Consider the following 25781-nt stretch of genomic DNA (forward strand, 5'->3'; position numbering starts at 1 on the left):
TGGTTTTGTTGTGGAGATGAATTGTACATTGTTTCTGGTTGTTTCTGGGGGGGGGGTTTTTTGGGGGGGGGGGACTGCTTTCTCATACATACGTTCTTTGCATCACTGGTTTCCGCCTCGTATGTACTTTGTATTACCTTTGTTATCTAGTGAGGGAAGTAAGCTAGGTATCCAACTATTGTTTTTTTTTTCTCTTTTATTGTTTTTTTTTGGAGGGGGACTTTTTTTTTATTTTGAGTGCGGCGATAACTGCGTGTATTGCTGCTGCATGAAGGTATGAAGAGAGACAGAAATGGAAGAAATATTAGCTAAGTACGTGGATCATTGGGTATAACTTTCCTCTCTCCACACAACCATGCATGCATCTGTTCATCGTGCTTGTTTTTCTTTTCTTTCTCTTTCCCTTTCAGCTCTCCTGCTCCTCGGGGGTTTTTTTTCTTTCTTTCTTTCTTTTCTTTTGCTCCCTTCGTCTTAGTGCGAATACAGATTAGGAAGCGGGAAGCGGATTTTGCCGTCGTGGTGGCAACCACGTGGATTTTTATTGTACTTCTTTTTTTTTACTCTCGTTCTTTCGCAACTTCTGTTTAGTCTTACGTGTTTACGTATGTACGGGCCGGAAACTGGGTATTCGGGTTGTTGGGGATAGTAGTGGTCATGGTAGTGTTCTGTGTGTGTGTGTGTGTGTGTGTGTGTGGAAGCGCAGTGGGGGAGTGTGTGTTGTTGAAGGAAGACAAGTTTGCGGAATAACGGAAACTGCGTTTATTGGTAATTTTGCATCTGAATGATATTTTGTGAGAGAGAGAGTCGAAAAAAGCTACTTTTGCTAGAGCTGTAGGCTGTTTCGTGGGCCGGCTGGTCTTGGAACAACAATGCAGTGGAGGCTAGTAGGGATATTATATCATCCTTTGCGATAAAAGTATTGCGTGTACTTGTGAAGTTTGTTCTGACTACCTATCGAGGCCTTAAAATATCTCAAATGTCCTCTCTCGTAGTAATTGGTCCTTGGTACTTGCTTTACCCCTTATTTTTTCGAGGTTCTGTTTGTGGCGTCAATCACATAACTTGTTCTGGTCTTGCCTGACTTTCTTTTTTTTTCGTCAGGTCTCTTCTTACCTCGGTATTTCGCACATTTTCCAAATTAGGGGACTGGTGATGTATACTTTTTCCTCTGAAACTTTGCTACGGGACGTCATTGTGCTGTTGGTGCAAAGTTTATTTTCAGGCACTTGACGTAGCTTTGGTACGCCCGTGATGTGCAGCTGCAGGAAATGGAGACCCTTGGTTAAAAACTTGTAAACACGCTTTTTAGTTGAGAAGCTTCACACCTCTCGTATATATATTTGGCTCTGATTCCACAAGAGCTTACTACTATGAAGACTTCTGGTGATTTCTGAACTGCGTACTCATTAAAACTTGACGGCTGTGCGTGCGAGGAATCCACTGGAGAAGCTGTGCGTTATACTCTGTGTTGGCCACAGCTCATCACCGGAACCAGTGGTACACACAGGGCCGAAGCATAACCGTGCATATTCAAACCGTCAGAGCAATGAAGTGAGTCGTCGTTGCGACCGGCCTATATCCAAGATGATATGCAAGAAATGACAAGTGCATCCAATCACCTTTACTTGCGTAGCACTACAGCAAATTCAATATTCTGTATCCAAATTCCATGCCGGAGATTTGTGATCGTACCGAGGTAATTGAATCGTGGAAAAAGAAACATGGCCTTCGTCACTGATCCGCTGTGCCAGCATGGCATTCGGAACAAGCCTCAAATAGCATCAGCGATCCAACGATCCACCCACAAAACCGCATAATCAAGCTCAGCCAAGCTCAGCAATGCTACTCCCGTGCCGTAGTCCGATTTCGGATCGTCAGAGATGCACATCGCATCCTTAGCACCCACGATATGTCAAATCCCATTGGCAGCCCCGATATCACGGCAAAAGCCGATGTAGTGATCATCTTCGCTACGTATGATACACTGGTCTCAATGTGCTGTCGCAATGGTCAGGCTAAGGATTTGGTGTCCAAGCTTGTTCTTCTTGCTTGTTGCCTTGAAGCTTTTATAAACGGCATTCTAGCATTGATCCTGTTGGAAGCAAAGGAAGAATTCACACCACCATGGCTGCCCCAGTCAGTTCGCCAATGGCCTCATGGTCCGCAACACCGGCATCAGCCAGCAACGAAGACGTCGAGAAAGCCGCGGGCCGCACACGCCAGCAGTCGGAAGCGACAACCCTTTACGAAGGCTCACCTCTGGACAAGGAATCGGAAAGGAGCCCTGAACGAGATGTTGCAGCAACGAACACAGCCAGCCCTTCATCATCACAGGAGCATCTCACAGCCCTGGACTGGGACGGTCCTGACGACCCGCTCAACCCGCACAATTGGTGCACAGCTCGGAAGTGGTTCCAGACACTCGCGATAGCGGTATTCAGCATGATGGCGACACTCTCCTCTTCAGTCTACACACCAGGCATTGTGGTAGCTGCTGAGGAATTCCATTCTACACGCCTCCTTTCAACCCTCGCATATTCGATATACACCCTAGGACTTGCAGTCGGCGCTCCGCTCGGAGCACCGCTTGGCGAAACGCTGGGAAGGCGACTTATCATCTGCACCAGCCTGCCGATATTCTCGCTCTTCATCCTAGGCGCCGGCTTCTCGCAGAACATGACTACACTGATAGTCCTGCGATTCTTTGCCGGCGTCTTTGCATCGCCTGTTCTGGATCTGGGCGCCGCTTCGTTGGCCGACATATGGCCGCCTGAGAAGCGCTCTGGTCCCATGTCACTGTATGTCGCGATGCCATTCTGCGGCCCAGGACTGGGTCCTCTCCTGGGGGCTGTCGTGACGCAGACTCGCGGGTGGCGCTGGACGTGCTGGCTGGTTCTCTTCTTTGTCGTTGCGCTTTTCTTTCCCGCGCTGCCCTTTTTCAAAGAGACATACAAGCCCACGTTGCTCCGTCGGCGCGCAAAGCAACGCAATATCCCGCTGCCACCGATGCCAACTGACGGCATGTCGGTGCCACGGATCATCCATACATACGCGACAAAGACGCTCACCCGGCCGATGCACATGTTGTTTACCGAGCCTATTGTGGCTACGTTCCACCTGTACAGTTCCTTCAACTTTGCGCTGCTGTATTCCTTTTTCGCCGCCTTCCCGTACGTCTTTGCAGTAGAATATGGCTTCGACAGCATCTCGACTGGCCTCACTTTCCTCGGTCTTGGAGTCGGCATCATCATCGCCACAATCGGCATCATCCTGTATAACAAGTACCGCTACATTCCCGAGGTCATGACGGCGCTTGCCGAGAAGAGACCGCCTCCGCCATACGCCACTTCGATAGTGAAACCCGAAAGGCGTCTTCCGCTTGCAGTGGCCGGTGCCCCGTGCATCACCATTGGTCTTTTTCTTTTTGGATGGTCGGTTGCTTACCGCCTGCATTGGATCGTACCGACCATTGCCGAAGCCTTCTTTGGCGCCGGCAACATGCTTATATTCATGTCGTGCGTAATGTACATCACCGACACTTACGGGCCAATGTATGGCGCCAGTGCCATGGCCGGCAACACCATCTTGCGATATATTCTCGGAGCCGTGTTTCCGCTTTTTGCAGTCCAGATGTTTAAGCGTCTGGGCCCACAGTGGACTTGTACGCTGCTGGGGTGTTTGAGTATTCTGGGTGCATGCGTGCCGTTTGTACTTGTTAGGTATGGCCAGACTTTGAGGAGTAGAAGCGGGTATCAGCGCGGATCAGGATATGAAACTTGAATAATGATTGATGGCTCCATGTATGAATTAGCTGCCCAATTGTTTCGCATAGTAATGTTGTGTAAAGATATTTTCCCATGTATTAACAGTACACATGATTCAGCGTACTGCGTTCTCAACGTCCATGGCGTCGCCTCTACCTGTCCGCGATACATCAACCTCGTATTCGTGTAAATAATCGGGACAAGACTTACCGATGGCCTGACATATGTGTGGCATGCATGGCGAAGGGCAGTGGCCGCAGCGTGTCATGAAGCGAGTGTCGGTTGTCTCAAACGTCCAAGTAATCCACCACCACGCGCCCGCCAACCACCGCATAGCGAGTCTTTCCAGCCCACGCACATACATCAGCGCAAACTTTGCAACTCGTATTCCAGAATTTTCCAATCACACCCCACAAAACATGGCACCTGCCTCGCGCATGCATTCAGCGCTGTACACACACCCTTTTGGTGTTGCCTTCGCACCTCGACGCACCACGACTACGCTTCCGACCGCAAAAAATCCATCGTCCTTCCACACAGCCACCCATAACACACTCCTCGCCAAAAGATAATGGCTAGAAAAAAAAGATAAAAAAAACGTGATAATGACACGAGTGGGACTTGAACCCACGCACATTTCTGTAGTAGAGACCTAAGCAAGGCTTAAATCTACCGCCTTAGACCACTCGGCCATCGTGTCGACGGAGAAACTGGAAGATTTTCGCTGCGGTAGCTTTATATTCTCAGTAAAAAATGCACTGAGCAGAATAGGGCAAAGAGGGAAGCATGAGGAGCACGGTTGACGCGAGTAAGAGACAGGCGCGTCAATGCGGGGTAAGGTAAGCGCGGGGTTGCAAAGTGACTGCAGACTGTGAGTCGCGAGGTTTTGGAACTAGATGGACACACAGGGGGGATAGAGTGAAGTGTAATCGAGCGTAGCACTTCTTAAATCTCTTCAGGACTAGATAATAAGAATCCTAGAAAAAAAATTGAAAAAAAGTATACCCACATAATCCAGCATATCTCTGTAAATACTTCAGCATCGTGCTTCCCTCACACACTCTGCACTCTCAGTGGTCGCTTTCAAAAGTCATCGTTAGTTATTTATGGCGCGAACGGTTTTGGCTGCGAGATTTTGAATACTAGAATGTACACCAAGGAGAAGGAGAAGGAGAAGAATGAGGCTACTTATGCGTTGATAGTGTGATCTGAGTTCTAGCAGGTACGAGAAGCGTGATGAAAGTGTAGAGAAAAATTGCTATTTTACAAACATGCTCCGACTCAGGCTCCGACTCATGGCGTAACAATAGATGCAGAGTACTTATAATCCACCTAGCCAACACTCACCCTCTCAAGTTCTGTTTTTTTTAAAAAAAAATACACACACACGCAGTCAAGAATACAGACGCATATAGTTAACAAGAAGGAGAAAACCAAAAAATAATAATAGTGCATAATTCTCCTATCGGCATGACTAGATATCTTGTTTTATCTCATTTTTTTTCTCTTTTCTGTTTTCATTTTAATGATTTCTCTCCTTTCTATTACACAACCACATTCCCACATCCCACCACGACCATTTTATATATACATGAGATCCGCATCCCTATCCACCGTTCCCTTTCCCCCGAATTCCACCACCAGAATTCCATTGTTCCATTTTTACGCTTTAATCGTTGAGAGTACTAGAAGAGAAGAGGAGAAGAGAGAAGCTAAGCAACCCATCGCTTAGTAACACCAGCAGAAAGACCCTGACGGGCGGCAGCAGCGTCTTCAGGGCTATTAGCCTCGAGGGCAGCGAGGATGCTAGCCATGTCGTCTTGACGCTTGGTGTTAGCAGCGGAAAGACCTTGCCTAGCGGCGGCAGCGTCTTCAGGGCTGTTGGCCTCGAGGGCAGCGAGAATGCTGGCCATGTCATCCTGGCGCTTGGTGTTGGCACCAGAGAGACCTTGTCGAGCCGCCGCGGCGTCTTCAGGGCTGTTTGCCTCGAGAGCCGCAAGAATGCTCGCCATGTCATCCTGGCGCTTGGTGTTTCCGGCCGATAGACCCTGGCGGGCGGCAGCCGCATCCTCGGGGCTGTTAGCCTCGAGGGCAGCGAGAATGCTGGCCATGTCATCCTGGCGCTTAGTGTTGGCACCAGCGAGACCCTGCCTGGCAGCGGCCGCATCCTCCGGGCTGTTGGCCTCGAGAGCCGCCAAGATGCTCGCCATGTCGTCCTGGCGGCGAAGCTTGACCTTCATGGCCGCTGCCGCCGCCTCGGCGTCCTCAGGGTTGTTCTCACGGAGGGCCTCGAGAATGCTGGTCACGTCTTCCTGGGGGGTACGCTTGACTGCGTTGCGTGTTAGCTATTTTCCCACTCTTTCAACGTATAGCTGAAAAAAGATAAAGCTTACCAGGCGAAGCGAAACCAAAGACGGTGCTGGAGAGAGCAGCGACGGTGAGGAAAGCTGTGTAACGCATCTTGTTGATATTGATATTGTTGTTGTTGTTGTTGCTGGTGAATAGATTCAAATATATTCCAAAGAGGCGAGATTAAAGACTAAATATGGACAAAGGAAACCAAGTGACCGGCACAAATATACAAAAGAGACGACAGTATGGAATTGGCAAGCTTGATTTTTCTTGAGCTGGAATAGCGACTGGCTAAATACTACAGCTCAAAGTGACCATGGCCAGTCGACGCGGTACATACCAAGCTTTGAGGCGTACAATGTCGAAGCCTGTCTCGAAACCTACCTTAGTTTCACGGCGCTGCGACGATCCGAACAAAAGTGCATTATCGATGCACAGCAGCGCACGCAGTAATTGTGGCGCATGGTGCAAGGAAGACTAGACTTGTTTGGTTTCTGATTGCCCAGTTTCGCCAGTTGAGCAGTCGTGGCCTTGTTTCGGGAATAGCTTCACCATATTGCTCAAACGCGCGTCTGAAACATCGCAGCTGTAGCTTCAGCCCGCGCATACGCTTCAACCGCTACTCTCTCAGCAGTCGTACCGTGTGTTGCCGTCCCAGGTGTGAATATTTTCAGACACGACCTGCTTCAACGTGCTGCGCCATGCTGTATGACGATTTGCCTGCGGATAGCCCCGAGGCTGGTGTTTTCTGAGACTACAACTACAGTAGCGCCTTATCAAGTCTCTCTTCTTCTCTACTTGTATTTAATGTAGCGATTGAGCGTTTGCAGGTGCAGCATAAGCAGTTGGGTCGTGCATGACTTTGGTGTCGTTAAAAGGACGTAGGTAAAGGTCGGTAGAAGATGTCGGAGATTGATTGCGATGCGCAGTTCATTCTACAAAAGTCAACAAGGCCCAAGATAACTTTCGGATTGACCTACCTATTCCGACAAACGTACCTACTGCAAGGCGGCACAATGGGGATAAGAGCATGGCACCGGAGCCTTCAGCAGACGTCCGACCGTGCTCAAGCTCCCGAGTGGTTTTAGTGGGGGCGCACGGAAGCTGTCGCGGGGCTGCAGGGCAGTCAATTCCCCCGAAGACAGACAGAAAAAGAATATCGAAAAGCCATGGCAAAGACAGTCCCCGGCGGTCGCTAGCCAAGTGACAGAGAAGCGCGGGCACAACAAGGCCGTCGCCGACTCCAGCGCAGGCAGAGCAAAAGGCTTGGCGCTATCAGGTTTCGGCGTGCGAGACGTCAACTAACTGCCGCTCATCACGGAACATGGCACAAGCGTCGGATTGCGTTGGCATTTGTTCAGAGGATCCAATTGGGTTCATTGAGCTTAACATGATTCATCCGCACGTCTCATTACCGTCGCTAGAGCTTCCGCACGCATGCGTGAAAAAGGAAAGCGAGCCTGGTGGTAGCTTGCTCTTCAGATTGCTCTCTAAAGTACATGTTTTACACAATCTGACCGGCCACTAGAGTAGGAAGAGAGGTAGTAGTCGTCCCTATGCACACACCCATCCGCAAGAAAAGTTTTCCACCTTGCGGCACCCCCATACCGTTGACCCAAGATGTCCGGCAGTTCGATGCAATCAATGCACACATCTATGCAACGTAGAGGAGCAGGAAAGACATCATGAGCGCGAAGAGACCAGTGGCCTCAGCGAAGGCGAAACCCAAGACGGCGTACTGGAAGAGCTGACCCCTGAGCGAAGGGTTGCGGGCAACACCCTGGATGAGGCCACCGAAAACCGTTCCGATACCAACACCGGCACCGGCAAGACCAATGGTAGCGAGACCGGCACCCTGGATCTTGGCGGCAGCGACCATGGCGGCAGCGGTGGACTCGGCGACGATGCCACGCTTCTGGATCACGTTGCGGGCGGCGTTGTTGCGGAAGGCGCTGCGGGCAGCGACGAGGGTGCTCTGCTGGGGCTGGCGGGCTGCGGGATGATGGTCAATGGCTGATGGATGAGCTTGCAGAGCTCAAACCCAATGGCTTGAGCACCTGCCGTAGGCGCGACACATACCAGCGTTGGAGAAGCCGCGGGCGGCCACGCGGGCGGCGCCGAAGGAGCGAGCGATGGCAACCATGGTGATGGTGTTGACGGTCGGAGTGGAGATGAGTTGGAGATGAATTGGTCTTCCAATGGATGGGGAGTGGTGGGAGGAGGATGGAGGAGGTGGATGCAAAAACTCGCTGAAGGGTTGATTAGCTGCCAAGAGTCCGTGCGGGAGCTCACATCGGGTTAGCGCTGCCCGTTTACTCCCGAAAACTCGACATTGTCTGGACGTCTTGGGTGTTGTGGCGTGGGTTTGTGGGCGAAAAAATTGAGAGAGAAGAGCATTTAGTCGAAGAGAGCGTAGGGTCTAAGAATTGACTACATATTGCCAGTGTGAGGAGGCAATTGTGGTCATCTCGAGGACATGAACCGATGCAACCGAGCTTAACCAACACCACTGTGCTTTGAGGCTTGTCGCTTTTATAAAGAGGTATTTCTCAATTTGAATAAGCCATTGAGGCCCTCCAAAGTCATATTGTACAAATCAATTGCATTTTGGAACGTCAGTCTAAGCACATCAATCACATCACCACATATCTGAGGGGCTACCGAGACTATGGCTAGACCTGTCATGAGTATGTATAACTGCCGTATTATACTCAATGCGAACACCAATTGCATACAGGAATAAGACAGGAATAAGAGAAACACTCAAGATGCACATGTGCAAAGCAGGTTGCCTACATTTTGGTATTCATAGTCAAGTTCCCATCCATCGTCATAGGACCACTTGTAGTCCGACCCGGTCTTGGCCATCTTAGTAGTACCACCTATCACTCCCGATTACACAGCATACACACAGGCGAGGGTTTGTTTCCGTGCTTCGTATCCCATTGATGGTAACTAACTAACCGCAATTGCAAGACTTTTGATAAACATGTTCCTAGTTCTCGCCTTCCCCGCCCATCTAACCCGTGCCCTGGCCGTACCCTCATACAACGCACCCGCATCAACATTGGTATCGGAGCAGAAATAAATTTACAATATAGCCGGCGCCATCAAAGGCGGCGGCAAGAAGTGGTATTTAGACATTAGGCGGTCTTGCAGACCAAGCAGAGCAAGCGTCGACGCTCGGCTCCCGTGGGGAGTAAGCTGGCATAGGACGAGTACTACCTCGATCCAGCAGCACCAAACATCTTTGCGCATGCATAGAACAGTCGTTAGATAATCAAAGGAAATGCCTCGGCAAAAGCAGCTAGTCCACCATGGCGTTGATGGGTGTGCCTGCGCGGCTCTCGTCTACGAATTCGCTCATCTTCATCCTCTTGTGTCTCGGGCTTTCGTTCTCAATCTCTTCAAGCCGCCTCTTCAGGTCGGCCTCGCGTTGCTTGACCTCGTCGAGCTCTTTTCTCAGCGTCGTCTCCGTCTGCCGCGCCGACTGCTCGCTCTGCTCGAGCTCGCTGACACGGTTGCGGAAGAGGTCGTTGATGAGCTCCATTTCCGAAACACGCGTCTTGAGCGCAGTGTTTTGCGCGGCAAGCGTCTCGTACGGCAGAGGGGCCTCAAGGTGGGAGCCGTTGACCGACGACGTGGCAGGTGAGGGGGCCCGAAGACCGAAACCAGGCAGCGAGGGCGAGTGAAAGTCGCCGTGCAGCGCCTGCTCAAACATGTGCTGGGGCGCAATGTTGGAGGGATGGTTGAAGTTGGGGGTGCCGGTACGCGAAATGGGCGACTGGGAGCGGTCCGACAGGCCTGAAGACATCTTTCCAGAAGCACGGCGGTGCTGGGCGAGGGCTAGCTGGCCGTCTGCATCGGGGTGCGCTGCGGGAAGACCGCCTTGGTCGCTTGTCTGTGACATGTTAGCACGCCCATGTCAAACACGCGAGGTGACAGCCATACCCTCTTGCGTCCGCCTGGCCCGCCAGTCTTGACGCGGTTGCGGCTCTTGATGACATCAGTCTTGAGCGAGATGGGACGCGGGCGGCCATGCAGCTTCAGGAAGAGACCGCAGGCGTTGCAGAGAACGGCGCCCGTCTCGTCGCGGCGCCATAGCGGCGTGGTGCTTGTGGAGCAGTTCTGGCAGACGGGCTGCAGGGTGTTAGCACAGCGTACAGTGGAAGAAGAAGCCCCGTGGTAGAGGCATAGAGGCAGAAGGTCAGGTCATGGCTATCGATTAGATAAGAGACAAAATTGGAGCGCGATAGAGCGGCATGCTCTTTGCGACAAAAACACCAGCAATGAGAAGTGCAGACGTACCGGAGAGCCAGCCTGTCCGCCAGCAGTGGCGGGCGCAGAGGTTGCATAAGTCATGCTGAGGCCATTAGAGGGTTTACTGGAGTCCATGTTAGCGGGCAGCATGAAAAAGTCGAGGTGCGGCACCTCGCCAAGCTTTGCGATAAGCAGGTCCTTTCGTCAAGGTACGGCGGGCCGCAGCGACCGCCAGCGCAGAGGCTCGCTGGCGCCATTTACCCGCCGCCGCTTCTGCAGCAACGTACCTGGGTGGAGACGCCATCTTCTTCTCGGGCGTCCCTGTCCTTGTATTATCATTACTTTCATTACTGTTGGTGGTGGTGGTGGTGTTGTTGTGGTTGTTGTTATGGTTCGGAGTCGGGCAATTCGAAGCGGCCGAGGCTAGCGTCGCCAGCGAGGGCAACTGAATCGCGGCATTGCTGCCATTCTGCTGCTGCGTGTGGGACGCCACGGTCGAGCTGGACGAGGGCCGCGATCTGTCGTGGGCGATGGACGGCAGTTTGTCGTCGAGGTTGGCTGGAGACGGCGTCTTGAAGGCGGGCAGGTCGAAGACCTGCAGGATGGATGGTCTGCGGAACGAGTCGTCGACCTGGGGCCGAGGCAGAATAGCGGTAGCCAGTGCGGAAGCCGTGGTGAAGTATTAGGAGCGAGAAACGCGCGGGCGCTTCTCGACGAGTGGTTGCGTGGTTGTGCTGTGGAAGAAGCGGGCTGGTATAGCGGACAGGCAAGACGCGAGCAGGGAAGCAAAGCCAAAGGAGTGTAGTGTGGGTGTGTATTAATTAGTCCAAGGGAGTGACGGTAAGGAGTGACGGATGCAAGGCAAGAGCTGCGGTAGGGCGGTGGGAAAAGAGAGAGGGAGGGGGGTTGTGTGTTAAGAAGAACGAGCACGACCAGAAATTGAGCTGCCAGGTACACGATAGTTTCTCTGCGCGCGTCTGTGGATAAGGGGCCATGGCCCGTATCGATGCTAGGGGTGCTATCGATATCCACCCATGTTAATTTAACTAATCTAACCACCTGCATGACCTCAGAACGGCTGTCCCAAAGCGCGCCTCGATGCTCCTTTGGGCCGGGTCGCGTTGCATGTATGCTGTGGTGGAATGGATGGACGGACGGGTGGGATGCATGCACGGGCGAGCGAAGGCGTGAATGAGTGAATGAATGGATGCATGCATGCATGCATGCATCGCCATGGTTTGCACCGTTGTCACCAGCAAAACCGCCCACGTCCACGTCGACAGCCTCAGCAACGGCTGTCCATGGCCTGCAGGGCGCACGAGGACCAGCAGCTGTGTGTGTCGCTGAAACGAAACAAGGCGCGTGATGGTTCGCCCACACCCACAAATGTGAATGCACGGCGTGGCGCTTACGCCAATTGCCCCTGAGGCTCAAATGGCGCTAGCCCCACAACGGCCATGCATCGCGACTCCAGCCTCAGTCTCGGCCAATCACGCCCGCTCCATGTTCCCTCTGTGGCTCACGCCAGACCACACACTGCAATCTCACGGGCTTCCAGCATCCATAGCGCATTCGCGAGCCTGCAACAGCCTGTCCCAAAAGGGTCCATGGTCGTGCTGCCATGGCCGTGGCGGCACCGGTTCGTCTACTATTCTTCCTTTTGAGCCCGCCCTCGTGTAACCACGGGGCCTCGACTGCCAACTGACTTCGACCCAATGGCGATCCCCATGGATGCCCCCCTGCCCGCTGCATGCTGACACTGCTCACTATCTACCAAACGAGAACCAGCCCTTCTTGGCTGCCGGCTTCTGCTCCCTCTGCTCCTCGGCCGGTGCCTCTTGCGGCTCTGCCTGCTGCACTGCGCGCGCACGTCCTGGATACTCGATGTAGTTCCATGCCACGTCCAGAAATAGCGGCTTGACGGGCACCGGCTTTAGCTTTGGCGGCCATGTCACAAGGTTCTTCACCTCCACCGCGCCCGACGACGGATACTCATTGAGCCTCTCCACCACCGGCGCCGCATTCGCTAGCCCAGCCTTCGACGCCGTCTCCGAGTTAGCACACAACTGCGACAATGCCACCACGCCCCGGTAGTGCGAATTGAGATGCCCCAACGTCTTCTCCAGAGTTTGCGCTTGCTCCCCTGCCACTGCTAATTTCGGTGCTTTCGTGGCCACAGCCGACTCGGAGCGCCGCGCTGATGCTGCCTGTGTCGCCAACCCCAGTGCCCGGCTGCACAGCGCCAGTGCTTGCTTAGGCGTCGACAAGAAGGCATAGGCATGCGAAAGGTTCAGGCATTTGAGTGCCTGAAAGTACGCCCGTTGTCCCTCGAGCTCCGCAACAAACTCAGTGTCGCGAGCAGCACCGCGAAGCTCCTTGATCGAATCGATGCTCTGCAAGATGGCATCGTACAAAGCCGTCCGTTCCCGTAGCCGTGCCAGCTTGCGGCCAGTGGGCTCCTCGCGCTCTGTCCACTCCTTGCCATCTTTGCGTTGCCGCCTCGGCTTTTGTGGAGGATTTGCGGGAAACGTGAGCCCATCGTCTTTGCCTACAAGCACCCTGTTGCGCCCGACCCGCCACGAGATGAGATCGTAGTTGACGGCGAGATTGGTCACACGGAGATCCTGCATGCGTGCATCCCCCTCGTCCATGCCCTCCTTCTCCAGCTCTTCAATCGCTCGTCGTGTTGCATCGACCGCGTCTTGGCTGGCGATAAGAATGTCATCGTATGCGTTGGCTCGATCTTTGGGAGACGTCGAAGACGCCATCGTCTCGTCCAGTGCGGCAGAGGCTATATCGATAGACGCCAATGCCTGTCCAATTGCGGCATCCACCACGTTTGCCGTCCGGCCGCGCCATGTTATCTGGGAATCTGATCCACCGTTAGCGAGCTTCCATGATGCCCCTTGGCCAGACGTACGAGTTGAAGCTGCCTTCTCCTCCTCCAAGGCAGCAGAGTCCAACTGCTGCACAGCCTCGACTAGCTTTGCGTCATCCTTGGGAAAGTACTTGATGGCAACAGCAGGCACGCCGACAGTGCGGGGGATGCGGCTCTGGTACGCGGCGTAGCGTATGCTTGGGTCGACCGATCCAGCCAGCACTTCCTTGAACAGATCCTTCTTGGTAGCCCTCAGCAGGGAGCTGTATATGACGCGTGCCGCAGAGTACTTTTTCAGACACGAGGCCCAGCGCTCCGCCGATGCATTCTTGCTTTTTGTGCCCTCGGCTTGCTTTTCGAATTCTTGTGCTCCAGCCATGGCATATGCATATGCCCGCGCTTCCAGCACGTCCGTGTCCGACGCCCCGCTTGCGCCCGTGTCTGAGACAAGCTGGACAATCTGGTTCGCGTACACGACAGCCTTATGCAGACGCGAGATAATGTGCTTTCGGGTGGAACCGGTGATGCTCTTGTCGGCATTGTCTTCGGAGTGCGAGGCCTTCATGGCCATGGCCTGCGCCCATGCCCGCTCCGCGTTGAGTAGGAGAAGATGGAGAGCCCTGCATTGGTGAGCATGTGATGGAGCAGCCGGCTGGTCATGTCATACTCGCTGTTCTTGCTGACATCCTCGGCCGTCACAGGCGCCTTTGCTGCGTATTTGGCATTCTTGGGAGTGGCCCGTCCGAGCTTCTTGTTCACAATGCGAAGACGTCGCGACAATTGGTCGCGGTACGTGTTGTGGTCGCCGATCAAGAATGCCGACTCGCGGTATTCGGTGATGAACTTGGTGATGTCCATGGCTGCCGCGCCGTCGTTGTCGTCGTTGGTGAGAGGTTGCAACGGTGGGGATGCGGCTCATGTGGAGGGGCATCAATTGGCGAGCTGTCCGCCAGTCTTGCCAAGCCAATCGGAATCTCAGGTCACGGCGCGCCCATAAACTTTTCTACATATCATAGACATTGGGCCCGCCATCGCCACGCGCGCCACTCGCCGTGTCCCTTGGCTTCTGTAGCGTAGCCTCTTTCTTTCTCCCTGCTACTTCTCCGCTTGTTTGTCTCTCGGTCCAAAATTTTCTCTTTGTAAATGCCATTCCCAAGCATTTGAAGGCATGCACAAATGTGAGCCAAACTCCGACTGCCCATGCCAATTCTCCCCCCTCGGCAAAACCTGACAGAACCAGTTTGTAGGATACTTCAAGCTTCTCGGTAATTTGCACTGGCATCATCTGCGCTTCCACAGGCCCAGGTAATGCTCGAGCGTGCTTCGACATGCCTCGAATCCGGCGGGCGCCAGCTGTTCCGCGCACAAAAGCAATGTCTACGCAGTCGGCGCATGCTCCATTCTGCTGTGTGGTACCATGCAGCCTGCGATTTGAGCCTGCAAGGGTCAGAGGCCGCATCTTCGATTCCCGGAAACACAAGCGACAACACTGATCATGGAGTGGCCGAACGCTCACCTTCCTCAAGTACGAGAACCAACGAGAACATACTCCTCGACTTCCTGTATCCAGACAAGACGCTTGCCCTCCTCAGAAGCCTATCCGTAGATAAATGCGGAGCCTCAGAACCCAAGCGACGACTTCTCCATACGACGACCGGTGCACGCCACTTCTCTACGCTTCGACCACAAATCCTGCATAACGGGGACAACACGGACGCAGATGCGGTGGAACAGGCTAGAAAAGAGGCTGCGAGATTGGCTGCACGATCTGATGCTGCCAAGGAACTGAAGAAAATTGCACGCCACACGATACCCGGAAAGCAAGAAGTAGCATGGCAGCTGTACACGTCTATTCCCGAGGATCAATTGATGGCGCAACCCGATATACGGTGTCATCTCTTGGATATCCTTGCCCGAGACATGGATACAATAGTCCCGGGTCGCGTGCTTCAGGTTTTTAATGAAATGCCACTAAAAGCTCGTTATTCGTCCTCGTACCGAGCGGCCGTGAGAGCATACGTTGCGCTTAGGATGATTGGCCCAGCCATTAAGTTGTTGGAGGACATGGACCCTTCCGTTAAATTCAAGACGCTACATATCGGCATCGATGCCATTCTTCAACGGACAGTAGCGGACGAGCAATGGGATCTTACCTTTCGTGTTTTCAGATTATTCCTACGGCGAAGTCGAGGCGTGCATGGACAATCTACATATCCAGCGATACGTCAAGGAAACACGCTACCCGAGTTGTGGCATGGTGTAGCCCAGTTGCCCGAACTGCTAGAGCATCTTCAGTCTTTTTTTAGACATGTCCGAGAATTCCAGCATGAACTTACGTCTTCTCCTCAAATGGAGCGAGATTTGGCCTGCTTCATCATGACTTTCGTTCCGCATGTAATGGATAAAGTTCTCGACACGCAAACTCCCGACGAAGACTTTATTTGGGACTTTTTTGTCAAATTGTTTGACGATCTTCACTCCTTGAACCTTCCCACCCCGGCCTGCTACGAGTATGCCATCAAGCGAATGCTGGAGCTCCCGCGTTATCAAGAATACACCAATCAAAGAAAAATCTGGTTGGAGCTATACCTACGATATCGAAGCCGGTATGTGGATGATCCAAAGGCTACTTCGGAAACAAGGCCATCGGAGAACTTGGTCAGAAACTTGATTCATCAATACAGTCGAATGGGTGGCTGGCGGCGTGTTGAAGAGTTCATCCAGGATCTACGTACCTTTTATCCTGTGCGGCCGCTACGACCTGGGCTGCTCAAACAGCTCATTCAAGCACATGCCATTGCTGGTGACGAAGAAAAGGTCAACCAATACATCAAGGAACTTGAGGAAAACTACAAAGATGAGGTCAGCCTCCAAGTCCTCTCTGCACTTCCATATGTCAATGCACGGCGTGCAGACGTCGAGGGGACAATCAGACAGTTCAATCGCATACACACAGAGTACAACATGGTTCCAGATATCGCATGCTGGAACATCTTGCTGCTTGCATATGTACGTGCAGACGATCTTGATGGAGCTCTGGAGTGCTTCAACAACTGCATGGAATATGGCCTTGTGCCGGATGAGAAGACCTTTGGGCCTCTACTCGACTTCTGCGCTCAACGAGGCGATGTCGAAGCTTTCGAAACACTATTTTCACGAGCCAAGCAGTTTGGGCTGCACTTGGACACTGATGTGCGAGCAAGGTCGGGTTACGTACATGCATTTTTGAATGCGGGTGATCCGGAAGGAGCCGATGCCATCGCCGGCGGCATGCTTAAGAGTTGGAATGAAGGAACTCTCTATGGGCATCCTCTGACTCACACCTGGAATCTGTTGATCCAGCAATATGCCCTCAACAGTGATCTGGCAGGGAGCAGACAGCGCTACAGGCAGATGATCGAAAACAACATTCCTCTGGATAGCTGGACATACGGCAGTTTGATGCGAGCACTAATCGAAGTGAAGCAGACAAACGCTGCGTATAAGATTCTGAGGGTCACTATGCCGGAACATGGCATGCGGGTCCACGCATTACACTACGCCGTTGTCATTACTGGTTTCCTAAGGGAGGGCCAGATCGACCAAGCGCTTAGTGCTTATGAGAGAATGATGGAACGCAACGTTCCTCAAACCAAGAGCTCTCGTGAAGCTTCAATACGTGCACTGGGTGCAGACGATCTTCGAACGGTGGCGAAGAGAAGCGCGAACCACCGATTGCGAAGAGTAGAAGAAGCTCTTGAGGAAATACTTACCTCGAGCATGGGCGAAGATATTGCTCATCAGCAGCCTCGGCACGAAAGGATCATGGATACCCATAACTATGGCGCTGTTCCGCAGTCTTATCTCGGCCTCGTCATCTCGTTGTACACTGCTCGGTCTGCACTCAAGATTTGTGAGAAGTACTTTGAAAAGGCCGAAGCGTCAGCACCAGACTCCGACAACTATATTTCTCCTCTGACGCTCATCACGACAATGATGGAAGCCCGTTACAAAGCAGGCAATTACACAGAAGTAGCCAAACTCTGGGAGCTGGCGCGCTCTTCAGCTGGCAGACTAACAAAGACCTTCCATCAAGCCGTGCATCAAACTGCACCAGATTCCGAATTGGACTCCCTACTCGATCCTGCAGTTCATAGGTACTTCCAAGAGTCTCAAATTTCCAGCAATCGCCGCCACATACTGGCCAATCCGGCTCGCATTTTCATTCGTAGTTTGCTGGCACAACCCGGCCCCGAAGCCGTGCAAGAAGCACAGCGGACCTTTTGAACGTGGAATTCAAATGGCGTCAAAGGATTGGTGTGATGTAAAAAACACATGGATTGCACATTCCCGTAGCTCTTGCTCCGATAGAAGAGAGACTGGGGGGGGGGGGGGAAACACAACGCAACGATACAAGACAAGATAGTGAAGGAAAAGTTTGTAGATGAGAGAAGTGTTTATTTTGTTTCAATATACTACACTAGATACAAGTATCATGACGCAAGGCGGTAAGCAAGACTTACAACATGGTATTGAAGAAAGTCTCCTGCAAGCGATCGTAGGTGCGCGGCATTGTCTCGATAGCCCTGACAGTCAAGGGCGCAGTACGTTCGAGAATTTCCCGCATCCAGGCCTGCTGATCGGCGTCGTAACCAATGCCGTCGTTCTCGTCGCGCTTCGTTTGGCCGTAAGCCCTGGCTAGCACGACTAGGGTCTTGTAACGAGGCATTACAACGTTCTTCTTGACATCGTAGTGGCGGAGTTCCATCCATTGGTAGCCCACGAGGTTTTTGCGCCGGTATCCCGGGTGAAGGTCGCGCCAGCTAGGGAAGCGTGGCATCAGGTATTCTTCGCATATGGCAAAGGCGTCGGTAAGTTTGTTGCGAAGAGCAAGTTGCTGGATAAACTCATTCCAGGTAAAGCTGTCGACTGTGTAGCCGTTGACAAGAAGATTGAGGATATGTGAAACGTAGAGTATTTTCCTTTTTTTTCCATCTCTCGCAGCAAGAATCCCCCCTGTGCAGGAGGAAGCAAAGAAATAATGACTACATTACGACATACATAGAATAGATCAGATTGTTTTGTATATGGATGCAGAAGTCGTGTCGTTTCTATTAGCTCACTCCCCATGTCTAAATCCTCTGTCTGCTTCTTTACTTCCAGGCTGTGAGAAGAAGAGAAAAAAAAAGGGTGCAAGAGAAGGGAGGGAAGAAAGGTATACGTACGATGCAGCAAAGACACTTCAAGACGCGCAGAACTTGTGTACCAGTCAGTACCCACGCGCACTCGAAGCGCTGAGGACGCGTAGAATGCGATACTTTATCAATGTGTTAAGCGGTGAGGGGCAAGACGATTACAAGTCAGACCATACGATGTGGATTTGGATTTGGAGGAGAGGATTCTTGGTAGGAATGAAGGAGGAAGAGTTCGAAGGAGGCGTTATTAAGGGGGAGGGGGAGTGTTGTCTTGGTAAAGCGGATTAATACAATTTTTTTTTCTGTTCATGGATATTCAGTGTAACGAATCATACAGAAAACTCTCGCTTTTCTTTTTTTCACACCATCATCATCTAGTAAAGTCGCGCCTCGGTATCGCTAGCACACCTCTCCCCCTCTACTCTCTCATCACACACACCATGACACCTCTCCACATGATCCCACAAACCGAGCACAAACTCAAAATCAGACGGACTACTCCATCCGTGCAGCGTATCGGAACCCTCATTCCCAACTCCTCTTCGTGCTTCCCCGGTACCTCTGCACAGGACTCGCACCAGCATGCTCGAAGCACACATTTTCCCATCCGTACAGACACTTTCTGGAGCCGCGCCATTCGCCCGTCCATGCGTCCTCGGCTTCGCAGCACTCGCAGTAGCAAGGTTCGCGTTCAGAATCCGATTCGGAATTGTATTTGGCCAAGGGTTTGGGGGATTCCAGTGTGGCTTGGGATGGCATGTTGGGGCTTTTTTCCTCTTCTTCGTTGTCTTCTTCTTCTCCTTCTCCTTCTCCTTCTCCTTTAAATCCAGTCACTATTCCCTCTTCTTCCTCTTCCTCGCGCTCTTCATCTTCTTCCTCTTCCCTCCTCGCCTCTCTCGCCTCTCTCGCCACCCTCTCCCTCTTCGCATTCTCCGCCGCGAGCATAAACGACGGAAACCGCAATAATTCCGCCGCAAAACCCTGCAATTTCATATCCAAAGCCACCCGTCCAGCCCAGATATCCTGTGCCAGCGCCTCGATATCAGGACTGCACTCGGTGCTGTACGGATACCACTTTGCCTCGTGCAGGAAGAAGTGGTCGAGAAGGTCAAAGTTGCCCTCCTCATCTTCGTCCTGCCAGTTGTACTCGTACGTGTAGTTGTAGTCGTCGTTTAGGGTGCCGATGGAGGACTCGGTGCCTTTGTAGACGCTTGAGCGTTGGGAACGGGCTTGTGCCTCGCTGTGTTTTTTAGTGGCGTTAGTGGTGGGGTGAATTTGGGGAAGTGGGAGTAGTGTGGATGTGTTTACTCAAAGGTGTATGGGTGGATTTTGGAAAGCCATAGCTCTGTGCGGTCGAATTTGGCTTGTACTTCTGGACGGTACTTGTAGGTACCAGGTGGGAGTATAATTTCCTGGTGCGGCGCCTGTGGATTGAAGAGACGCAGCAGTTCCGGCGGAAGAGTAGGGGGGCGACGAGGCGGAAGAGTAGGTAGAACAGGTGGTGGAGGAGGAGGCGGAGGAGGTAGAACAGGTCGGGGAGGCGGAGGAGGTGGAGGCGGTGGTGGTAATGGAGGTGGCGGTGATAACGGCGGTGACAGCGGCAATACCGGTAAACCTCTATTCTCCATAAAGATTGCCGAAATGCCCTACTTCTATACCTCCAGATCTATTCGTATAATAATAATACCCCCAGATGTAGAGGGACCGTGAGGTTACAACGACCAACCCTCAAAGCAAATATTCGAGAAAATTATACACAAAGCGGATGGCACCTGCTCAGTCCAAGGAAACAGCATCCATGTATTTGTGCGAAGAGATTTAGGAATTTGCAGAAAACGCTACTACTGCAAAATCACGTTTAGAAGGAAGTGCTGTACATGCCATGAGTCGTCACTGTTTCGGGTTTTCTTTCACTTTCATCTTTTTGCGGATGCAGATATATGGACACACCTGTAGCCCGCTGTCTCGTGCAAAGTGTTCAGTTATGTACTTTAAAGAATGCAGAATGTACTACACAAGTCAAATTTTGGCGAAAGGTATTGCGGCAGCAATGGGGTTACCGCAGCATGAAAGAAGTCAGAGAACAAGGCTTTTGATGCACAATCGGCAGGTAGGCAAGAAGAAGTAGATAGAATAATAGCTGGGATAAGGTTGTCGGAGTGAGAGAGAGGGGTGGTTGGATTCTTTCTACCTATCGCAGTTATCTTGTATAGATACTGTCTGAAGCTTAGTCACGTGCACTATACTACAGCACAGTATTCAATTCGGTCCATATACACATGGCTCTACTCCACCTCCCGCCTCGTCTTGTACATTGAATTTTTCAGAGCACAGGCATCAGCACATGCTGCATCCATGTCCTCACGTGCTCGTATAAACGAGCTCCCTGGATATCCGCATCTCTGTCAACCCAGCTTCCATCAACATGCAGTGCCAATTTCCTGAACAAAGCACCAATCTCGGCATCAGCGCCATCGCAAACCAGACTCTCAACGTCACCACTGTCGCTTAACCACCTCTTCAGCAAATCACCATCGATATGCTTATGCTTGGGTCCGCGTTGCGATGAGCGTTCCAGGTGCCGTGGATCAACATCTCTAATCATTACGTCGCTGTTTTGAGTTTCTGGAGCGGTAGAAATGAGAATTTGGAAGATACCGCCGCTGTGCAGCTTGACAGTTTCGTGCTTATGTACACTTGAGCGTGCATTTTTTACTTCGATGAGATTTTGAATCAGGCGCAAAAGATGGCGCGCCGGCTGGGAGAGAATGGAAAAGGCGAAAATGGTTCCATCGGTACAGGCACCAATGATATCGTCAGCAAGCACACCTGTGATCGTACCATTGGGATTTGCTCGACGCCAGGGCGTGCGAATATTGCCGCGATCGATGCGCACCACGGTATGGGAGAGACATGCCTCGAACAGCGTGGTTGACGCGTTGTTGTACGTATGTTCGAGTGGCTGAAAGAGGCCTATTACCGAGCTACTCTTCTTGTCTGTGACTAGGACAAAATGATCGCTGTGGTCTTCGTCGTTCGCACTCTGCACATGCATGACGAGATGCCGTGAGCAGTTGCGCACACCACTATCCGAAAAAAATGGAACAAATTCAACAGTACCCGGGCGTAGTCCACTCACTACCTTGAAGCAAATGTGAGAGTGCTGTAGCGTTGATACGTAGACGAAAGGACGACACACTGATATGTGTATACCCGGTGAATGAAGGTCTGCTTTTCCACGTTGAGACCACCTACAGTAATCTAGTCAGTCACTGCCACAGAGCAACAAAGTATGTACACACCTTCCGTCCTGCTCATCAAACTGATCCATGGACAACGTTTTTCCAATGATACTGATCGTTGTTTTGTTGTCCCACAATGCAATGCTATAGACGGGCTGGTCATATGTGGATTGCTTCTGCAGCTCTAGTTTGGAGCCGGACTTTCCGGTATTGAATATCAGTCTCCTCCCGGTTTGCTGAGTTGGCCCCACTTGGACCCCTGTACCAACGATGATGAGAGAGTATTTTCTATCTTGCTGGTTGACAAACTGCCATTCAACAATGGAGTACACTCTTTCCGCGTTTTGAAGAGAGAATTGTGCAACAACCAGCCGTTGGGGAAGCATTTCTTCTTCTTCCTGCTTGATATCCGTGTCTATTGTGGACCTGTCATCCCGGACTTCGAGTAACTTGATTGACGAGTGCAAGACCCGTTCACCATGTGGTGGCGCACGGCTTTCCTTTGCTTCCATGGTGGAAACGAGAACGCGTCGTAGCCTTTGCATATACAGTATATTTGTAGGTTTAGCGCCTGTAATGAGCTTTCGTGGGACCATTCTCGAATCGCATACGGACGGAATAGCTGTATCACTGCCTGGCCATCTCACGTCCGAGTCAAGTTGGGAGAAAAGGAGACGGTCACCAGCGACGACGAATAGGAAGCCCCCGATGTTCCTTCCAATGCTATCCAATTCCGGGAGCAGAGGTAACTGATACACAGCTGATACTGGGGATTGGTTATACTCAGGGTGAGTACGGTCGGTGAACCATATGGAGTCAATCTTCAGAGACGATGACTGGTCTTTTGGACATCGCACCCGACAGAAATCTGAGCCGCACGAGACAAACGCAGACGAAGGATCAGTCTCACTACGAGTGACTTTGGCTGGAGTGGTGCCCATATGGGTAGACCTCCAAGAGAATGAAGAAATGCCTACTCGACGTCAGTGACAATTCGACTTCTCTTTGTTCAAGCTTACCTTGCCCTCCTACCTCAAACGAAGAGCTTAGAAGGGTACCGTCCCGCATTCCACAGACTAGCATCTGTTGGCCGTTCGAACGCAAGACTGCGGCACTCTCACATAGCTTCTGGGAACCATTGGGCAAATCGTGATGCCAAGAGTCTTCCATGACCAAAGACGTCTGGCCATCCTGGTGTTTCAAGATTATGATCTTAGAGTCAAATGTACTGACAAACACGTGTGGGGTGCCACCAATCTCCAAAATTTCCACACAAGTAGGGTCGTAGAGCAGCTGCTGGCGGAAATTGCCCGTCTTCTCAAAGGTGCCGCCACTCGATATCCGTACAATCTCCAAGTATGTGCTCCCTCCTTCGCGGAAAACAACTGCGATGAATGGACACGCAGAGCGAGAAGCAGCCAGTAAAAGCGACGTATTGAATGACAACGCGTCTACTTGGCGCAGTGTCGGTCGGAGAAGGGTGCGAGCTTCTTGCCTTGTAATTTGGATCGACATCTCGTCAGTCCAAGGACAGGCACATATGGTTTCTTCATCCCTCACGAGGCTATCCTCCAGCGGGTCGTCATTACTGGGTGTTTGGAACTTGTCCCACGAACCTAGCTCCCACGCGCCCGAAAAGTCTGTATCGCTCTCTGGTTGTGTTCGAACCACGCGGATCACGAGAGTCTCTGGTGGCAGGGTTATTGCAAGTATTGCATAGTGCTGTCTTGTTATTGTGCCTTCGATTTCAACAACATGGCTACCGTGATCAACAACCCATATGCCAGCACAGCCATTGACACCACTGAAGCTGTCATCCACCAGGGCTTGCACTCCATGTCTGAGCTCTGATATTTCGCCATGTGGAGTATTGCCGTTGGCGACAAAAATGGAAGCGCGCTGGCGTTCCTCTGGAGCCCGTGGACTGGACAGTTTGGTGACTGCGAGGTCGGTAAGAGGCGTCCAATCGGGCAATGAATCGATAAAGGAAAATGAGTTCATTCCATTTTCAGTATAGGAGTATTCAATGGGCCATGGTCCAACCTTGCACAGCAGTCCGTCGTTGCTCGCGCCACCCGCAATCAGGAAATCCGGGTACTGTTGCGAGGCTTCAGAGTTGTCGACGCTCAAGCATGCAAAAGCAGCGCCAAGACGATGTGACCATTCGCCGACCTCATTTATTTCTACTGTCCCAGCTGGGCCTCGGACAAGATAAACGATGCGCCCATCCTCTCTCGCAAGGTAGAAGGCCTCTTTTGGATAGTCGGGGTTGCGCAGTGTCTTGTCCCACGCTGTCCATTTCGGTCTAGACTTGCTGTCACCCGGTAGGAGGGGAAGGAGTATTCCCGGATCAATGGGCACTAATGTTCGTGCTGGATCTCCAGAAAGGATGTTTTTATACACGGAGATGTGCTCGTCGAAAACTAAGAAGAAATCGGGACTACGCCGCAGAGGGATCAGGAGTGAAGGCATAGTGTCCTCTGAGTGAGTTAGTTGTAGCAGCAAAAGAATGCATAAACAAAAGCTCACCGTATTGAACAAAGTATCGCTCTGTGCGCGCAGTTGCCTTGCTTAAATCCTGTCTACAGTCCCAATCGAAGCAAGAAAGCCTTGTCTTTCCATCCAGGACGATTACAAGAAGGAGGACGACGTGGTAGTCATCATGTCCGCCTCCAGACGAAAGAAAATCCATGTGCATAATCTGCCCCTGGACTGATATGATGCGCTCATCTTCTATAGGCGTTATCATGCTACCGCGCTCCTTGACCTCCTTTCTCCACCTTTCCATGGATTTGGTCTTGTATAGGATAAAGCGGCCTTCATGCGCTGCTACAGCTATTGCGCGGCACTTGAAGTCGACGGCGAGAAAGGCGCCAAGTCGATCAAACCGTGAACTCCCTGCAGGCAGTCTGACAGACTTGTGGACAAAGCTAGAGGCGCCCGTCTGGGTGTCGCGGGCACACAAGAACATGAGTGTTCTGTTGGAGAGAGTAAGCAGGACGACTTCTGGGGGCAAGTGGTTGTCATCTTGGCTCATTGACTGTCGTGACCTGTGTCTTAGGTGGGGCAAAGGAAGGCCAATTCTGTTTGTGTTTGAAACCTCACGTGGATCTCCAAACACTCTGGCGGTGATGATGCGGCCGCCGTTGAAGTCAGTCTTGGTAGCGACATGGCGGATATGGCCGTAGTCACGGATTTCTTTCAAATGTACAGCGTCCTCGCCGACCAGCACAACATCAGTCACATCCTTGTGGCGTATGTTGGCCGGCAGGATGAGCTTAGTCAAAGGAGTAGCAATGACGGTTTGCGAAAGTATACCGTACTCTGGTATCTGTAGGATTGGCTTGGGAGCTGCATCTCGCATCTCAGTGTCATCTTGGTGGGTGTTGGCCATGATGTGATACGCGTCGAGAGGCATAGACACCCATTCACCGTCGACAAGCCTCAGACCGCGGGCTTGCTCCATAATGGGTAGTCAAATGCAATGGAGGACTGGGTGGTGACGTTCGTATGTGTAGCCCCGAGGCAAGTGTGACGTTGAGGTCGCGCAGCCGTAGACAAGAAGTCCTCAAGCTGGTGTAGGGAGGAACTGCAAAGACACACTGTCGGTGGATAATTCTGACATGTTGGAGCCTGTCGGGGCAGGCTAGTTTGTAGATGATGTAGGACTACAGCATGATCAATCGACGCAATTGATAGCGTAGCAGTCTCGCATTGACTAGGTTTGGTGACTGAGAATGCGGGTTGGATCGCACAATACTGCAAGTCCAGTGCAGCTGGGACGGCCTGCGGATCCAGCCTCGGCGTAGTATGTCAGGAAGCGCAGGTGTAGAGTCGAGCCTTTGGCGGCACGTGAGCAGCAGGGATGTAGGCGCCTCGTGTGGGTTGTCGAAATAGAGAGAGACCTGGCTGGGCAGACGGTCTTGGCTGTATCCCAATGGAAGGACGGAAGCAAGGGGGAGGTTGCAAGCTCGCGCACAGAATGGCCGGGGCCAGGGTGTTGTGTATGCGACGTAGGCAAGCCGACGCGCAGAGAGTACTGCCGTGTACTAGTCTGCAGCGCCGACTGACGAGCTAGCAAGGCCGGCGGCGGACGGAAGCGGGGATGGGC

General features: G+C 52.1%; 9 protein-coding genes and 1 non-coding gene across 10 annotated transcripts; 3 read left to right on the forward strand and 7 right to left on the reverse strand.

Moving 5' to 3' along the window:
- Positions 1–2124: 2124 nt before the first annotated feature.
- Positions 2125–3954, forward strand: SETTUDRAFT_28082 (uncharacterized protein; the record flags this gene model as incomplete). The annotated part of the gene is made up of 2 exons (XM_008026341.1): positions 2125–3661; positions 3884–3954. The coding sequence occupies 2 exons, from the start codon at positions 2125–2127 to the stop codon at positions 3952–3954; spliced, it is 1608 nt and encodes a 535-aa protein (XP_008024532.1).
- Positions 3955–4370: 416 nt separating this feature from the next.
- Positions 4371–4464, reverse strand: SETTUDRAFT_t131. Its single transcript has one exon. It is a non-coding gene; the product is annotated as a tRNA-Leu (tRNA).
- Positions 4465–5476: 1012 nt separating this feature from the next.
- Positions 5477–6224, reverse strand: SETTUDRAFT_39246 (uncharacterized protein; the record flags this gene model as incomplete). Its single annotated transcript, XM_008026361.1, has 2 exons — positions 5477–6093; positions 6158–6224. The coding sequence occupies 2 exons, from the start codon at positions 6222–6224 to the stop codon at positions 5477–5479; spliced, it is 684 nt and encodes a 227-aa protein (XP_008024552.1).
- Positions 6225–6389: 165 nt separating this feature from the next.
- SETTUDRAFT_168911 (uncharacterized protein) lies at positions 6390–7023 on the forward strand. The gene has a single exon (XM_008026468.1). The coding sequence runs from the start codon at positions 6433–6435 to the stop codon at positions 6595–6597; it is 165 nt and encodes a 54-aa protein (XP_008024659.1). The 5' UTR covers positions 6390–6432; the 3' UTR covers positions 6598–7023.
- A 747-nt stretch (positions 7024–7770) lies between these two features.
- SETTUDRAFT_28084 (uncharacterized protein) lies at positions 7771–8259 on the reverse strand (the record flags this gene model as incomplete). The annotated part of the gene is made up of 2 exons (XM_008026342.1): positions 7771–8129; positions 8196–8259. The coding sequence occupies 2 exons, from the start codon at positions 8257–8259 to the stop codon at positions 7771–7773; spliced, it is 423 nt and encodes a 140-aa protein (XP_008024533.1).
- A 788-nt stretch (positions 8260–9047) lies between these two features.
- SETTUDRAFT_168912 (uncharacterized protein) lies at positions 9048–10706 on the reverse strand. Its single transcript, XM_008026469.1, has 4 exons — positions 10664–10706; positions 10425–10500; positions 10068–10256; positions 9048–10017 (listed from the first exon to the last, which is right to left on the reverse strand). The coding sequence occupies exons 2-4, from the start codon at positions 10476–10478 to the stop codon at positions 9424–9426; spliced, it is 837 nt and encodes a 278-aa protein (XP_008024660.1). The 5' UTR covers positions 10479–10500; positions 10664–10706; the 3' UTR covers positions 9048–9423.
- Positions 10707–12142: 1436 nt separating this feature from the next.
- Positions 12143–14112, reverse strand: SETTUDRAFT_109212 (uncharacterized protein; the record flags this gene model as incomplete). Its single annotated transcript, XM_008026470.1, has 3 exons — positions 12143–13248; positions 13297–13874; positions 13922–14112. The coding sequence occupies 3 exons, from the start codon at positions 14110–14112 to the stop codon at positions 12143–12145; spliced, it is 1875 nt and encodes a 624-aa protein (XP_008024661.1).
- A 513-nt stretch (positions 14113–14625) lies between these two features.
- On the forward strand, positions 14626–17520 carry SETTUDRAFT_150406 (uncharacterized protein; the record flags this gene model as incomplete). The annotated part of the gene is made up of 1 exon (XM_008026471.1): positions 14626–17520. The coding sequence occupies exon 1, from the start codon at positions 14647–14649 to the stop codon at positions 17518–17520; it is 2874 nt and encodes a 957-aa protein (XP_008024662.1). The 5' UTR covers positions 14626–14646.
- A 232-nt stretch (positions 17521–17752) lies between these two features.
- On the reverse strand, positions 17753–20056 carry SETTUDRAFT_28087 (uncharacterized protein; the record flags this gene model as incomplete). The annotated part of the gene is made up of 3 exons (XM_008026343.1): positions 17753–18155; positions 18988–19668; positions 19737–20056. 3 exons carry the CDS (start codon positions 20054–20056, stop codon positions 17753–17755), a joined length of 1404 nt encoding a protein of 467 aa, XP_008024534.1.
- Positions 20057–20751: 695 nt separating this feature from the next.
- On the reverse strand, positions 20752–25136 carry SETTUDRAFT_47226 (uncharacterized protein; the record flags this gene model as incomplete). Its single annotated transcript, XM_008026374.1, has 4 exons — positions 20752–21679; positions 21731–22643; positions 22690–24150; positions 24200–25136. The coding sequence occupies 4 exons, from the start codon at positions 25134–25136 to the stop codon at positions 20752–20754; spliced, it is 4239 nt and encodes a 1412-aa protein (XP_008024565.1).
- Between the last annotated feature and the right edge of the window lie 645 nt (positions 25137–25781).

This window comes from Exserohilum turcica (genome assembly GCF_000359705.1).
Source record: "Exserohilum turcica Et28A unplaced genomic scaffold SETTUscaffold_18, whole genome shotgun sequence".
NCBI lineage: Eukaryota > Fungi > Ascomycota > Dothideomycetes > Pleosporales > Pleosporaceae > Exserohilum > Exserohilum turcicum.

Coding starts and splice junctions, on each gene's coding strand:
- SETTUDRAFT_168911 (XM_008026468.1), top strand. CDS start 6,433: ATGGCCAGTCGACGCGGTACATACCAAGCTTTGAGGCGTACAATGTCG.
- SETTUDRAFT_168912 (XM_008026469.1), bottom strand. CDS start 10,478: ATGACTTATGCAACCTCTGCGCCCGCCACTGCTGGCGGACAGGCTGGC. Junction 10,257..10,424: donor GCGGACAGGCTGGCTCTCCG/GTACGTCTGCAC, acceptor AACACCCTGCAG/CCCGTCTGCCAGAACTGCTC. Junction 10,018..10,067: donor GGCCAGGCGGACGCAAGAGG/GTATGGCTGTCA, acceptor AACATGTCACAG/ACAAGCGACCAAGGCGGTCT.